Source organism: Colobus angolensis, unplaced genomic scaffold (assembly GCF_000951035.1).
Source record: "Colobus angolensis palliatus isolate OR3802 unplaced genomic scaffold, Cang.pa_1.0 Scaffold431, whole genome shotgun sequence".
In the NCBI taxonomy this organism is placed as follows: domain Eukaryota; kingdom Metazoa; phylum Chordata; class Mammalia; order Primates; family Cercopithecidae; genus Colobus; species Colobus angolensis.
Genome location: NW_012117722.1, coordinates 345,038 through 361,565, shown reverse-complemented (window position 1 = coordinate 361,565; position 16,528 = coordinate 345,038). Strand labels below are relative to the sequence as shown.

General features: G+C 34.7%; 1 protein-coding gene across 5 annotated transcripts in view; it reads left to right on the top strand.

Moving 5' to 3' along the window:
* RIMS1 (regulating synaptic membrane exocytosis 1) overlaps positions 1 to 16,528 on the top strand; it is a 502,863-nt gene that overhangs the window by 300,928 nt on the left and 185,407 nt on the right. For 2 of the 5 annotated variants that reach the window (XM_011957027.1, XM_011957028.1), the window contains exon 1: positions 6,144 to 6,555. The exons of 2 other annotated variants lie outside the window; for them this stretch is intronic. In XM_011957027.1, coding sequence (XP_011812417.1) covers positions 6,456 to 6,555 — 100 coding nt within the window. In that variant the 5' untranslated portion in view covers positions 6,144 to 6,455. Of the gene's footprint in view, positions 1 to 6,143; positions 6,556 to 9,601; positions 9,800 to 16,528 lie in introns of those variants that run through there. One more of the 5 variants, XM_011957029.1, reaches the window with a different exon arrangement.

Sequence of the window (16,528 nt, the reverse complement as noted above, 5' to 3'; positions counted from 1 at the left end):
GTGTTAGCCAGGATGGTCTCGATCTCCTGACCTCGTGATCTATCCGTCTGGGCCTCCCAAAGTGCTGGGATTACAGGCTTGAGCCACCGCGCCCAGCCACCACTTTGCTTTTTAAAGATTCCAGCTCTACATTTGTCTTATTTATGTTTTGTAGTATGACTATTTATTTTTTGGAATAAATATTGTTTTAGAGGTAGAAGACTATATGTGTATTTATGTCTTGACACAAAGTTCATAAATATTTTCAAGAAAAAATTTTGAAAATTATTTGAGAGAAGAATAAACAAGCAAGCAATAGTCTGGTCCTGTAGGCAAGTTATAACCCAGAGAAAGTACTGGCCTTTATGTGATTTGGTTGGAAAATCAGCTGAGGTAGAATTTAGGGAGCCTTCTGTTCTGGAAAACCACTGGTTTTGATTTGTTTTGTTTAATTCCTAATAGATTTTCAAAATACTTCTCACATAGGACAACAGGTGGATACATATAAATAGAAAAGTAGAATGATGTGCAGAAATAGTGGAGTGAGACATACGCTTCTGTGTTGCATTTAATTACTTAGCTTATACATCATGTAAATGATCTTGACTCGACTGTGTGCTTTCTTTAATAACTTGGTATTTTAAGTCCCATCATAATTTGTGTAACATTTCTACTTAGCTTGTTTAATTTGTTGATTTTTTTTTTTTAGTGAAGAAATAGCTGATGTCCATGACCATACCTAGGAAGCAACTAGGTATGTAGGCAATAGGATAATAAAGAAGGCACTATTACTTCAGATAGCATTACTTGAATTGTAGTTCTGTGAAGACAAATAAATATATCCATTTAATGGCATTTGAACTGACAAATCAGATTTAAAACTGTCAACATATCAAAGGGAAAAAGCTAACTAGGACACCACTTGAAATTACTTCCAGTTTACAGTAACATGGCTGTCGAGGCTAAAGAAATTAAAAGTAGGCAAAACAAAAAAACAAATAAACAAAATTCTCCCCAAACCCCCCAGATTCCACTGAGAAAACCTATAAATGTTGCATAAAGATAACATTTTTTAAGGCATAGCTGAATTTGTGTGAAAGAGAAATCTCCAACCTCCAAGTGCCAGAAATGAAATGAGAAAATCAGATCTGTAAGTATGTGAAGTGATACTTCAGCAATATGCCTGGATAAATCAAGACTTATAATGGTGGGGGGCTTGCATTTTTAAACCACACAGGGGCATGAGAATGTTTCCCTCCTAAGAAGCAGGAAATTGCAATTTTTTAACCTCTTTTTTAACTTTACATCTTTGTACAAGACCAGGACACTCAGAGTGCTTTCTCCATAATGAAAGGATGAATGTAAAACTTGACACAGCTTAGGTAAATGAGTAATCTTATTTCTGTCTGAACCTTGGGTGAAAACAAAAACACACAATAAGTCTGTTGTAATAAATTGAAATCTCATTCTGCTCATCTGTTCATTAAGTGGGTTTTATAGACTGAATTTATATTGCCTACACTGTAATATAATCCCACACCAAGAAAATAACATTAAATTTGGTCCTTGGTCAGTGATCCCTCATTCTATAATACCTTTCCCATCTAGTTTTAAGCTCAAAACTTTTCCATTCCTGTAGGATCAATTATTAAAGTTACAAAGAACAGGCAGATGCTCAGAAATGGTGCTCAGAGAACTAAAATGTTGGCTTTGTAAATTGGAATCCTTTTTCTTCTGACATGTTTTTCGTCTTTTACAGAGAAATACAGTAATGACTAAAACATTTGTGCCCATCTTAAGACTGAAATTGTTAGCTTGTGATTATCCTTTAAATATCTCATCACCATGAAAAGCACTCAAAAGATCTCCTGTAGGTAATGTGTAAGATCAGTCAGAAGGTAAAAATTGGAGGAGAGACATTCCATGGCAGTAGATGAATCAGGTTTATTAATTAGGCACACTACAAACTTACCTTTTATATCTTTCTTGATCTTCCTGTCCTACCCAAACATCGTGTCTCCAAATCTCCTAAAAATATTATCTCTGAAAAATTCCCTTCTCAACCCTGGGTCACATCCTGGCACTGTCTGACATTTTGACATGTTTGCTATTCTGATCCCTTTTATTCCATATGCAGTAATTGCCTCAATTTCTCCATATGGTTAGGTCAGGGTCTGGAAGCTGTAGGGCTCCTTAGCTTAGAAAACATCACAAATCAAAGCAAATGATACAGACCAGTTGTCATTGAAGATCTCTTTTAAACATGCTTGTCCTGTAACACACTGTAAAACAAAGAATAGAATTCATTTGGTGCTCATATTCGTTTATATTATAAGTAGCATCATTGCTATGCTTTTAAAACAATAATTTCCATACCTGTAACTTAATTTGAATTTGAATTTCAGAGCAATTTGGGATCAAGAGCCCCCTTGATAGTGTCAAATACTTGGAGTCTTTTTTAACCTTTTACATTTTTCCACTTAGGCATTTTATAACCAGAGTTGCTTCTAATGTCCAAACCACCCTTGTGGATAGCCTGTAAATAGTGATATAAGAGGAATTGAAGCCTTATAACTCAGGAAATTGCAATTATGAAAGAGATTCTCAATCCTGGAAGAAATTGAACTAAATCTGTTAATTTCCCAAATCCTAATATTTTAAGAATTCTTATGTCTTCAAAACTAATTTTGCCTTCTATCTTGTTATTGTTACTCCACAAATTGTATCTTGAATATTGATTTATTTTGTGTTTAGCTATATGCAATTGGAATTTACTGGGCTATGTCAGTTGGACTTTGTCTTGAAATATTTTAAGTTTCAGCAAAAGAAATAAACATATACCGGGCACAGTGGCTTACGCCTGTAATCCCAGCACTTTGGGAGGCCAAGGCGGGTGGATCACGAGGTCAGGACATGAAGACCATCCTGGCTAACACGATGAAACCCCGTCTCTACTAAAAATACGAAAAATTAGCCAAGTGTGGTGGCGGGAGCCTGTAGTCCCAGCTACTCGGGATGCTGAGGCAGGAGAATGGCATGAACCTGGGAGGCAGAGCTTGCAGTGAGCGGAGATCCCGCCACTATGCTGCAGTCTGGGCAACAGAGCAAGGCTCTGTAAAAAAAGAAAGAGAGAGAGAGGGAGGGAGGGAGGGAGGGAGGAAGGAAGGAAGGAAGGGAAAGAAAGAAAAGAAAGAGAGAGGGAGAGAAAGGAAGAAAGAAAGGAAAAGAAAGGGAAAGAAAGGAAAAGAAAGGAAAAAAGAAAGAGACGGAGGGAGGGAGGGAAAGAAAGAAAGAAAACTAAAAACATTTGCCTCCATTTGATTATGTAGAGTTTAATAAATGGAACTTTGGTACAGAAGCTGTCCATCAGGGTCAGGAAAGGGATAGCTGAGCTGATAATTTGTGGTAGCAGAATCACAGATATCACGGTGACAGAACAAGACATGAGTCTCTTTTATTACAGAAACTACCCAAAGGAACAACATGGTCCTGAACATCAACTCTTAATCTATAAAATGGGATCCAACTTCTCTCTCATTCTTGTTCCTTAGGATAGCTTAACAAAAATCAGAATACTCAGTATTAATAATGCAAGCATTTTTCCAACTATTTCTGCAGAATAACGGGCTTAGTAAATGTTGCCAAAAATATTGTTTGTGCTCAAATAAGTTTAGCCAGTGCTAACTTTAGCTGAAAGTGTCCTCAATGCAGGACTTCTGACCACCTTTTCTGGTAATGTGCCTTGTTACTTTTCTAGAAAAGACTAGAATATGCAGTGTGTCCTGAATACATGTGATTGGGGCCCTTTTATTTTAAACCATCTGCTAACATCCCTGTAAACTGGTGTTGTGAGATCATGACATGGCAGAGCTATACTAGATTCTCACGGAGGACGTTAGCCAATAGCATAATGTATGTTTTACTTAGTGCAGATTTATTTGCTTCAATCGCAAACTGCCAAGAACACAGCCTTGAACCAGATGTTAGGTGAGAGTCCCCAGGTTTAAGGGAGTGGTAAACTAAAGTGATATTAACTTTGATTATTATTGCTTTTGTTGAATTCAAATTCTGGTGTTGCCACTGACTTAATATGTCATTTATCATACCTAAGCCTCGGTTTCCTCATCTGTAACATGGGAATAATAATAGCATTTAAACGTTTAAGGCACAGACCTGTTCTATATATTTTTTCTTTTTACTCCAGTGCTTAGTATAGTTGATATTCAGAATTTTTGTTAGATGAAAAGTTTTGAATGCATGCATGCAGGGATCAGTGATAATTGGAAGAAATAACAGAATGAAAGATTGTGTAAGACTGACTCTCCCTTGAAGACCTAAAGGGAAATACTGAACAATAAAAAGATTAGTGTGCATTGGGTTTAGTCAGTGAAAACCTCTCAGAGGAGGTATCGTGAACCTGAACATAATTTTATGCCATAACCTTTCATAAATATTACATTCTACTGCTGGTTATAAAGATTAAGAATCTTGGTATTACTAAAAGGATCTAGAGTTTCCACATGTACAGATTAAAAGACAATATATTTACCCTCTTCTGTCCAGAGTTTGTCCTGCTATTGATTCTTAAGTGCCAGTACATTAATACAATATAGCAGGGCTCACACAGCAGATTCAGACAGTCAACTCAGTAGTAACGTGTTAATTCTACCTGGGCAGTCTTCATTCTGTAGTCCGTAAAGAATGAGATGCTAGATTTACATCCTATCAACAGTAAATTATGTAGACATCCTCATTATTTAAAATGATTGGTATATTTGTTTATATGGAAGTATACATTTTTTACAAGGTATAATTGTGAGCGACAGATGATATTACATAAGTGAGTCAGCTATAGATGAGTAGAGATGTTTTTCAGCTTTTGAAAGTACTTTGGAAGAGTTTGGAAATAATATATACATTTTTTGTATAGTACTTCAGTACTGTCCCTAATACACTGGTGGTGTACAGAACTTAGAAAATCAATACATTATTGATTATTACTTCAGAGGATACTTGTAGGAGATTTGTGATTTGAAAATCAGATTTATTTTGCATATAGAATTAATACGACTATGGAGGAATAAAAAGGAATTTCTAAGATATTATATGTGATTAATATTTCAACATTAAAAATATTGGCATTTGATTGAAATAGGTTTTTATCTGTACTTTATGGCTGTATATTACTACCAAAGTTTAATTTGAAAATGAAAGTTTGGAGAAGTAGAAGCCTTAGGTTAGTGACTTAGAAATTTCATTTCCAGGATAAACCAGTCTTGGTAATACTCCATGTCTGTTTCTCTACATGGTTGATTCTCTTGTTAATGCTATCCATCTTTGTTACCTCTCAGATTCATTTTGAAGCACATGAATATTATTTAGGAAGTGTGAAATATATGTAAATGCAAGGTGATTGTGTTACTTTTGCTATTTACAACATTTTCTGTATTGAAATCCAAAACATTAATAATTACCTGCAGGAATATATGCTTAAATTAAAATTACATGTGAAATTTTTAGTTTGTTTGTTTTAGTGAAAAGACTACAGTTAAAGTAGATAAATGTATATATTTTTTTCCATAAAGTAGGAATATGCATCTCATTTATCAGAAAGTACAGCTCTTCATATTTCAGAAATGTGTATTAATTTTGTACCATGTCACATATAATAGGAATCTATATATAATATATTCACATATATATATATTTGAATCTGATAGAAAAATAAATAGGAAAAGAGGACCTACCTTAAAAAGTTTATGTAATAAGAGGTAAGTATTATATAAAGAATATATAATAGTTAAAAGTACAGCCTAAGTTCAAATATTTCAAGAAGAAACAAAAAGTGTTTTTCTTCATAAATCAAAGATATAATAATAAGTGCTCCCATTTAATTAATTTTAATAGTACTGAACAAAAGCAGAAGAGTTATGTTAAGAAATCGTTCTATGGGCCAATGGCCATTTCATTGTCATAAAAATCCTTTATTTAGCCTTCTCCACAAATAAGCTCACAGCAGGACAAAGGACACTAGTTAGAGTAATTTGGGCGATAAGTAAACAGAAGGAATGGCTAGGAGCATAGTGTCATCTGGCAGAGAGCTTATTTCCTGAATCCTGTGGATCTGGTTAAAACCCAACAGAGATGCCAATATGCTTCTCCTCAGTAAATGCTACCAGTCCCCACACCACCAGGCCCACCGAAGCTTGTCTACAGTATTTTATCCAAGCAATCCTTTGGGTAACTGCACAGTGCCTGCAGTGACCTGAGTCAGTCATGCAAGGAGACTTTCTTGTTCTCACACCAATGTTTTATTTCAGTTTCCATTTTCTGCTGGTCCTGTTGTTCAATGATATAAGCAGAGTGATGAAGGAGGCACTTCACACTCTTCTTAGATAAGATCTTGAGCAGCAGAGAGTGGTTTAAACAGCAAGGCTTAAATCTCTCAAGCTGGATTTATTTGCAAGGTTGCTGTCATGTGCGCACCTGGGATTCATGTCTCTTCAGAAGGGTGGGAAGAAGTAAGGTCTGTTGATTCCGAAGAGAGAACAATTGAAGCTCGACGAGGAGTTGCTGGTAAGAAATAGATAATGGTAATCCCACTTTATTTTTGTCCCAGTTGTACCCAGATCTCTATTTAATACTCCTTCTGTATCTATTTTCCAGTCAAAATATTTCTATTCTCTGTGTGTCAGGTGTACAGTGTTCTTAATTGAATAAAGTTTCCAGTTACCAACTTTATCTTTAATCTGTTTCTCTGAAATGAGATTGTAGGGTTTATAATATAACCCTAAAGATTTTAAGATGATTAATTATATTTATGATTTATTCCTGTGTAATAGCCACATCAAGAAAGATTTGAAGATGAGAAGATCAATGTCCTGTGAAAATAATAAAAAAAATTAGCAGGTTACTTAATTGTGCTTGGGTTTTCTTTTCTGTCAATGTGTTCCATACTTTACTATCTCATACAAAGAATGAGAGATACATGACAAATTGCAGTCATCATTAGCGGAATGTCAATTCAAAAATAGGAAGTCTGTGTCACTTTTTAAAAATAATGGTTCCTGGGTTCTTGTGAAAGAACCAAAACCTTTTCACAAATGCAGGCCTTGACCTAAACTACAATAGCACAAGGTCAAATGGAATATATGAAGCAAGCTCAAAATTGCAATTGATATTAGGTTTTATGTGCTCTCTCCCAAGGGAAATCAGTTTTCTGGTCTTTGAGATAGCTGTGGAATCACAACTAAGTATGAGGCTGTGAAATTTGTAATCCAGAAAAAGGATATATATGGCTCAAGATGGAAGAGTTATAGAAATATTTTAAATGAGTAAATATTGTTAACATAAATTTTGGAATTTAAAAAATGAAAATAGAAAGATTTTTTCCTACTTTTACCTAGACAGTGGCTCCAGTGAATAACACTTGTTACTATGCATGAAAGCTCATAATATGTAGTACCCAGAAATGAGAGAGGATATTTTAGAGTGAGGTCAACATTAATCTCTTCTAATATTGATTCTCTGCTTTGATTCTGTAATTTTGAAAGCCATGAATACCATTTTGATTAATAAACCCTGTTTGGGTTTATTAAGTATTTTCTGTTAGAAATGCAATTTGTTACTATTTGATAAATTTTCTTGTATCAAGGCACTTTAGGGAACTCAAGGTAATTATACTAAATAATAAAAATTCATGAGATGGAATGAGGGACAAATATTAGATTAATGACATTTAAAATGATTTTGTAATTTGAAATAAACCCATACTGGATAATAAACAAAAGAAATAGGAATAGAGAAATAAATATTTTTTTTAAATCTCACAACTCAAGCACAACAATAGACACATGCATTGTATTGAAATGTTTTATTTCAGTTGACAAGCCTACATCGGCTTATATGATTCATGCATTTTTTTAGGGGGGGAGATGGAATCGTTCTGTCACCCAAGCTGGTGTGCAATGGCACGATCTTGGCTCACTGCAACCTCTGCTTCCTGGGTTCAAGCGATTCTCCTGCCTCATCCTCCCGAGTAACTGGGATTACAGGCACCTGCCACCACACTCAGCTAATTTTTTGCATTTTTAGTAGAGGTGGGGTTTCACCATATTGGCCAGGCTGGTTTCAAACTCCTGACTTCAGGTGATCCACCTGCCTCAGCCTCCCAAAGTGCCGATATTATAGGCGTGAGCCACCGTGCCCAGCCTGATTCATGCATTCTTAAATTCTAGTCAAAGTAAAGTATATGGTAGTGATTTCAACCAGACAAAAATGAGTATACTGGTTGTTGAAAGTTTTGACTCGTTTTCTATTGATTCTCTTCTGTATACTTGCTGGGCCAGCAGGTCTACCTCTAGACCATGCCATCTGTATGTCTTCTTAATGACCATATCATAATGGAAGCAACTCAAGTTCAGCAGGTATAAGACTTCAGCCCCATTAGCTGCTCCGGAAAATCCTCACCACCTCCAAACATGGGAAATAGAAGTTTATCATTATAGGGCCCCGCTGCACCACCAACAAGTCACGAGTACTTGCACAAAAACTGACATAACTTTGAAGTAATTCAACAAAATAATTGCAGGAACTCCTAACTACCGTGGTGTAGTGAAAAGCTCATACGTGCCTTTCAAAACAGACAAAGCCAACTTCAAATTCCAGCTCTGCTGCTTATAAATCATATGACTTTGGGCAAGTTAATTAGCTTTTCTAAATCCCATCTCTAATATGGGATAAGTATTACTGATTTTTCCATATGCCTGTGAGAAATAAATTAACTAAATAAAATTAATAGACAGTATAATATTTGGCACTTAATAAGCATTCAATTAATGTTGATTTCCCTTTTGCTTTTCCCAACAATAACTTGGTCAGGTTTTGACTACAGCCAGCTTTAAGCGTAGGTGGAAGTTTGAGAAAAGAAAAAAAAAAGAAAAAACGTATTCTGAATGAGACCATAAATATGTCCTTTTAAGAGAGAAAAATTGTTCAAATTAGTGATTTCATTTAAGGCTGATATTTTGCAGTTGTTTTGGTAATGAGATGAGCCATGGTTCAATTTTAATTTTTTTCTCATGAGATAATTATTTTTGACAAGTACATGTAATTTAAGTAAACACAGTGCCATTTGTTTTAAATAAATGAAAGATGTTCCTCATTTTCTCTCTGTTATCATTTGACCATTTCATTTTCTAAAACAAACTAGAAGCAGTCCACCTTGATTTTTCAGCAAATAATCCCTAGATGATTAGAGAAGTATGTCATTATTCATTGCTGTTTCTGTAATCTGAATGTTATACTACATTAAAAATGTAATTGAGATAGTAACAATTTCAAATCAATTAATTTTGTTGTTACTGTTGCTGTTGTTCTGTAACACAAAATATGGGTGAAGTAAAATGTAGGTGACCCAATGAGAGGATAATTATTCTGTGTCTCAGAAAAAAATCTATTGTATTGTGAATTATGCATCTACAGTCATCAAAAATATGCATCTTTAAAAATATCAGAAATACGAGCCACCTTCTCCTGTCCCCAACTCCCTTGCAAAACCTATTTGAGGTTGTCCTTTTGCCCTCTGGAGATGAGCCACCATTAGCACTAGGCTGACTGTACCAGATCAGCCTGAAGAAGCGCTTTTGCCTGTGTTCCCAACAATCAATTGTACACTCTTGGTTTATGCTTTCTGGTGCCAGTTGTTGTCATTGAGCTGAGTAAGATTCCTCAGTTAGGGAAACTGCAGAGGAAATGATCTGTTACACAGGGCTTGGCAGGACCATTGCCAGTGATTGATAATGGAACCAAATTATTTCAGGTGAGTTTTCTGTGGTCTGACGGTCAGGCATCTGCTCAACCTTGTCATCTTAACCCATAGGTATTGCAGTGAGTGTCAGTGGGTACAAGATGAGCTCCTGAACATTTGCCTGAGTCTTTTCTTCTTTGTTAGCTTTAAGGACCACAGCGTTTCATCTCTCTGGCTGCAGGAAGGTAGCAGCTTCTGTGCATTGTTTTAGGAAATGGTTAATTGCGGAGCTAAAAGAGCTTTAGTTTATGCTACTCTGGGAGCCACTTTAGTACAGCACAGAGCACTATAGATTAATGCTGTAATCAATGAGAATCTGTACACTGCAGAGATCTGTTTTGATGACAGCAGCACTTATGGCCTTGTTTAGTGTCACTGTTGTATAATGTTGGACACTGCAGGCTTTTTTGACTTTGATTTAGAATGCAAGGACCACAGGAAATTTTATTTAAAATTTTTTATTTTGGTGGATTTTTTAATTATGTTGTGCATTTGCTGCCATTGCTAGCTGAAATTTAATGATTTGATGCCAGTGGCATTTAGTTAACCACTCCGATGCTACTGTTATGTTTGCTGGGTTTCTGCAGTTTCTACTACTTCATACGTTGCACTCAGAGCACAGGTAAACTAAATTATATTAATCTATGGATAAATGTAAAGTTAATTGAATTTATTGTTTAATTATCCAAAAGAGTAAGATATTAAAATGTTTCATTTAGATTCTATCAGTAGAGAATAAGGATGTTTTGCTTTATATAAATATGTTATTTTAGGATGCTATAATGATTACTTGTATTACATGAAGTTATTTTTATGTTTTAAATGTTTATCTGGAGTACACATTAAATTATATACATTTTAGTATGACATTTAAGTCTTAACTTGAGATATATATAATATACAATTAATTCAGAAGGTATACATTTTTCTTCTCTGATGGATCAAAGATTTGCTTTCCCTATTTAGTGACTTTCACTAAAATTGGAAAACGTCAGAGCTTAATCTTCTTGAAAATACAAAAATTTAAGTATATATAGATTGTTCTTTTCAAGTGTTTAGAAAAAAGTCTGACAAGGTTTGGTTTCTCCTAATTGACAGTCCTGATTATAGAACACATTCATGGAAATGTCTGTGTTTAGTCTGTGGACTAAAGGGAAAACTGTTCAGATGAGGGGAAGAGAGAGCCCAAGGCACAAAGAAGGAAAGAGAAGTGTAGTCTTTTGCATCAGAGATTTAGGTGTGTGACCTTGGGTTAAAAGAGTAACTAGTGACTAACCCCTTCTGACCCTTGTTTCCCGTCTGCCAGTTTGGAAAAAGACTCTCCTGTTATTCTCTGTAGGAATGGCAAAACATTCTTTTGGGTGTTCAAGATCGTCTATTGATGATTTTCATGTAGAAAAAAGACACAATTATTAAATGTTTAAAGGTATGCAGTTTTCCTAATACAGGGGGTAAATACAGCTTTTTTGTTTGTTTGTTTTGTTTTGTTTTTGTTTTTATTTGTAGTGTTTTAGCTGCCAAGGCTTTTTAAAAAAATTTTATTTCTTTATTTATCTATCTATGTATTTATTTATTTATTTATTGAGATATGCCTCTTTTAAATTAAGGTGGTGAATTTATTGGCTTCATTGTAACTATTTTGCCAAATAGGCATTGAGTAAGTTTGAGGTGTCCCGAGGGCACCTGCTGTTAAGACTACACTCCTTGGGAGAGGAAATAGGCATCACAGTTGTGCTGCAGCCTGATGAGGACCTGGATCCTGAGAGGCACTGGAGCTCTCTGAAAGTTGGCCAGGGACAAGGGCTCTCCTCACTGCTCCCTTGCTCCTTCTCAGGTTCAGTGTGTATTGCTGAGGGCAGCTGAAGAGAGCTCCTGCCTTCTTTTCTCAGCAAATGTTTTTCAAGAGGTCCATTTTCTGCTGAAGGCAAGCTCAAAATCCAAAGGGTCAGAGGCAACTGGAAAAGCAGTAACCACCTTCCACTTGCAAAAATATGAATTGGATTGCTGCCTACCAAATACTAGTTGAAGTTTGTGAGTCTAGACTAATTACATACATTCTTTAGTGAGAATGGAAGGATTTTATTGTAAATTGAACAGTGTGCTTGCAGAGTAGCTAATCATTGCCAGTTTATAATGATCATGAATCTTGTGTTCATATTTATACTAATATGCTGGTTCTTCTTAATAATAGACACCCACCATTATGAGAGGAAGGCTAAGGCAATGATGGTTCATGCTCCCACACATATGTACATGAGAGACAAAAAGAAAAAACAATGTGATTGATGTATGTGTCTACTTCTGAGGAACCAGTCTGAATTATGGTCTCTACACATATATTTATGAGGGCAATAACTTTATTAGAAAAATGATTATCCATTCCATAGAAGTTTATCTGCTCAAGTCTCTTCCAACTTTCTGATTTTACTGGGTGCTGCTATTTATTTATTAGTGCATAGTTTGGAAGATCTTCAAGGAGAATAAGATATTTTCATTTTGAAGTATTACCTGCGAATGTTCCTGGCAAGAGTTCTGTTAGAGAAATGAAGAAGTCATTTGGAAAACTAAAACAAAAATTAATCTCAATGAACAGCAAATATATGTTGTCCTCTGTCCTTCTCCAGGTCATCTGTAAACACTTTTAATAAGTAAAGCAAATGCTTGCCGTTCTCAATTTTCTAAGGCTAGGGAGATTGGGAAGAAGCATGTCAATTTATAAAAGAAGATAAATTAATGAAAGAATTCGTGATTATTTTATACTATGATAATGGTCAAGAAAACTTTTAAATACTTATCATAGGGCCTGTAAGTTGTAGGATAATGAAATGGTTTTAGATTTTATATAACCTGCTTCAAGTAGGCCAATCTTTTGTCTTTAAGAAGGGAATCATCAGAATCATATTATGAGTTGGTCAATTACTTGCAGAAATGTAACCAAAAATCTTGATTGCATAGTTAATTTAAATAAGTTTTAGAGAAGGTTTTATGTGACTTCTATGAGTCTTTTTTTTTTTTTTGAGACAGAGTCTCACTCTGTCCAGGCTGGAGTGCAGTGGCCGGATCTCAGCTCACTGCAAACTCCGCCTCCCGGGTTCCCGCCATTCTCCTGCCTCAGCCTCCCAAGTAGCTGGGACTACAGGCGCCGCCACCTCGCCCGGCTAGTTTTTTGTATTTTTTTTAGTAGAGACGGGGTTTCACCGTGTTAGCCAGGATGGTCTTGATCTCCTGACCTCGTGATCCGCCCGTCTCGGCCTCCCAAAGTGCTGGGATTACAGGCTTGAGCCACCGCGCCCGGCCTGTGACTTCTATGAGTCTTGAATGTCTGGGAAATAAATTCTTATCATGATGAACTGTAAACACTGAACAAATTTCAAAACGGACTTCAGAAAGGGGGGGGCGTATTGATATAATGGCTGGTGAGTTTTAGCAAACGTATTTCAGTACTATAACATCTGTCATATATTTTAGGCTTATAAATAGCTTTGAGGGTTTTTGTTGTTGTTGTTACAAGAGGATGTTAGCCCTGCAGTGTTTGTTGTTTTTCTCTCTAGAGAATGCTTAGCCCTTGAAACTTGTTCTTCTGAGTAGGTTCAAACTGCAACAACATTTTTATCCACTTAAATTTTTTGTTTACTTTTATTTCAGGATTATGTTCTGTAATCACTTATTTAGATTGTATAAAGTTTGTTATATTTTCTATATTTTCCTATTTAGCATATATCTTTGAAATTAAGGCATTCATCAGAGAAGAAATGTTAGTATATTTGTGTGTAATGTTTCTCTTGCCTATTCTATATTAAAGGCTTTTAAAAAATATAGTTCATTAGAGTCTTGATAGGTCATGAAAGTGCTTTTTGAGGTGAATTCCCTTGCTCTCTATATGTACTCACAAAGCTCATTTTCTCTGAGTATGGTTTTTTGATTTCCTAAGTGCCTGGCTTAAATAGTGATCTTAATGAAAGCATACTGCTGAGGCTAGGCACCTGCAAGAGAGGATAATTCTGGGAGCTAAAGGTAAAGCAGCAAGTCCATATCATACTACCCTACTCAGAGTCACTCATTCCTTTAGTCCCTTTAACCATTTGTTCTTAATTTGGAGAGAGATCAGAGGCCTTTGAGAAATAAAGAAAGCAATGGACTCTTGGGGGAAAAAATACTTTTGCACACAAAATTTTACGTAGAATTTAAAAGAGTGCGTGGATCCCCTAAATATAATTATGGACCATGTAAAAGGACTTGCATAACTCAGGTTTATAATCCTTTCCTTAAAAGTCACAACAAAAAAAGTACTTGACATTCAGTGGTAGAAAAAGTCCTGCCTACACAAAGGTACACAACTTCTCCCTATGGTTAGTGAGTAAGCCCAAGACCAGCTTCAAATTGCTCTTGCTAAAAAAAAAAAGAAAGAAACCCTAGTAACTATTTGCTGTTTTCATGGGCTCTGCCATTTTATATCATAAACAAATGCACCCAAAGCTTAAATCTCCAAAAGATAAATATGTGATGATTAGACCCATCATTGACATTAGCAAAGACATCAGGAATGACTGCAAGTTCATTGAGCTTATTTCCGTTTAGAATGGCTTGACAGAGACTAGGTTTCTTATGACAATAGGCTTCTTTGACAAATATGTTGTGATTTCCTGATTTCAGAGGCCAGTTTTATTTTAGGCAGACATTTAGTTATAGAGTTCTCTATGTAAGGTTTGTTATTATGACATTTTACTGTAATCAGAGCTATTCAATTAAGGCATAAAAGTGATGGAAAAATTAAGCACAGAATAAGGGGCTCTAAAACATCTATTTAATCTGAAAGACCCTTTGAGTATTGGTAAGAAACATGTGGTTTGTAATAAGAATAATCTTTCTGAAGTTTTTGCTTGAAGCTGTACCCCTTTGAGTTTGCTATATAGAGTCTTTAAATGTAATATCTTTATTCTCCACAGATTTCCTGGGTGGTTTAACAAAACTAAATTGCAATGGATACAGTTTGCATACTTGTGAACTAAGTGCATATCCATATGTGTGATCTAAAATGTGATACAGTGATAATTATGTCAGAATTATGGTAGGCCCAAAGATCTGGGGTGTGTGTGTGTGTGTGTGAGATTTTTTTTTTTTTTCTCATTGAAACTATTAGTACATCACTTTGAAAAACACATAGAACCATAGAGCTTCTTGGTAATAATTTAAATTATAAAGGCCAATCAGATGTTTTTTTTCCGTGTTTTTAGTCCCTTTCAACTGTAAATAATGCAAAATGGCTAGCCTAGGGTAGTAATGAGTTTCTCATTTGAAAACTAAGCCATTAGAATACAGTTGCAACAATTATCACAAATTCTTTACAAATATATTTCAAATGTGAATAATAAACATTTTATTTATAAGGTAAACGCTACTTATGGTCTTGCCAGTTAAAAAGAAACTGAGGTTGAGTTTAGGAGGTGCTACTGACTGGCTCTTTTATTTTAAAATGGAGACCAGCCTTTAATTTTATTTATAGTATACCTATAATTAAACTATGATATTTTTTCTTCATATTGGGATGATTATAATTACTATAATTTGGTATTTCTCATGGATTCTATATTTCTCCAGCTCAATCCTACTGTGATCAGTAAGATTTTAGCTAGCATTTAGGTTGGTTTGTATAGAAATTAGGTGAAATAGAATGATGCTATATTGTTAAGATTGGCGACATTATTAGGTCAATCTTAAATGTGCACATTTTTATTGAGAGAACTGGGTTAAAGATATTTACTGTCTTTGTGAGTGATGTCACCTTATATCTCAATTGGGAACGTTTTGTTATGGATTTATAAAAAATTATAAAGTATGAAAAATTGACTTTTTAACATTACTAAAGTAATATTCCATTTAATTTTTTTATAAATGTAATCTTTCAAGTGGTAATTTTAATTTTCAGATTTAGTGTTATTGAATAGTTTATCAGTGCTAATGGTTTGCAATTTTATTTTTTTGACCTAATAGCTCTTAATTTCACAATTTAATTCAGTTACATAATTCTCTAAAAATATAGTTTTGTTCACTTGATTTGCTCTTACTTGAAAGATACTGATTTAAGAATCTTTAAAAGACAATTCAGCTACTCTGTGTGGGGAATATTATGCAAAGAGCACTTGATCTTTTCCGTTTTTTTGTACTGCATTCAAAATATATCAGGAAATAGAACATGCAAATGGATAAGAGTTATTTACAGTGCATTTAATCTTTAAATTAAATTCATGATTAATTTGAAGCAATATTTAATAAACAGTTGCTGTTTCTGCTTTTTGTTGCGTTGATGAATAATGACTTAATTGTAAAAACTTAGCTTAGATCCCTTATTATTGATAGCTGAGTTTTTCGATGTGCCAAATATTTGCCAACCAGCTTATTGTTATGATTATTGCTATTTGTTTACATTGTTTTAATTAAAATTTATCTCAGAATTATAATTTACCAGCCTTTTTTTTTTAATTAGGAAGGCTATAAAGGGATTTCATCCTTGTTTTTATAAAAATTTACATGCTATAATGTCTTTAGTTGTTGCTTAATGGATATTGTTTTAACATCAATGTTTTGCCCTTTAATCCAGTTGTGTTCATATATAACTGTTCATGCACTCTTTTTAACACAGTTATGTTCATAGAGCTACACACAGTATCACAGCGTTGAGGGCACATAGACTCTTAGCTGATTTGTTTGTTTTTGTGTATTTATTGTTGGTTTTTTTTTTTT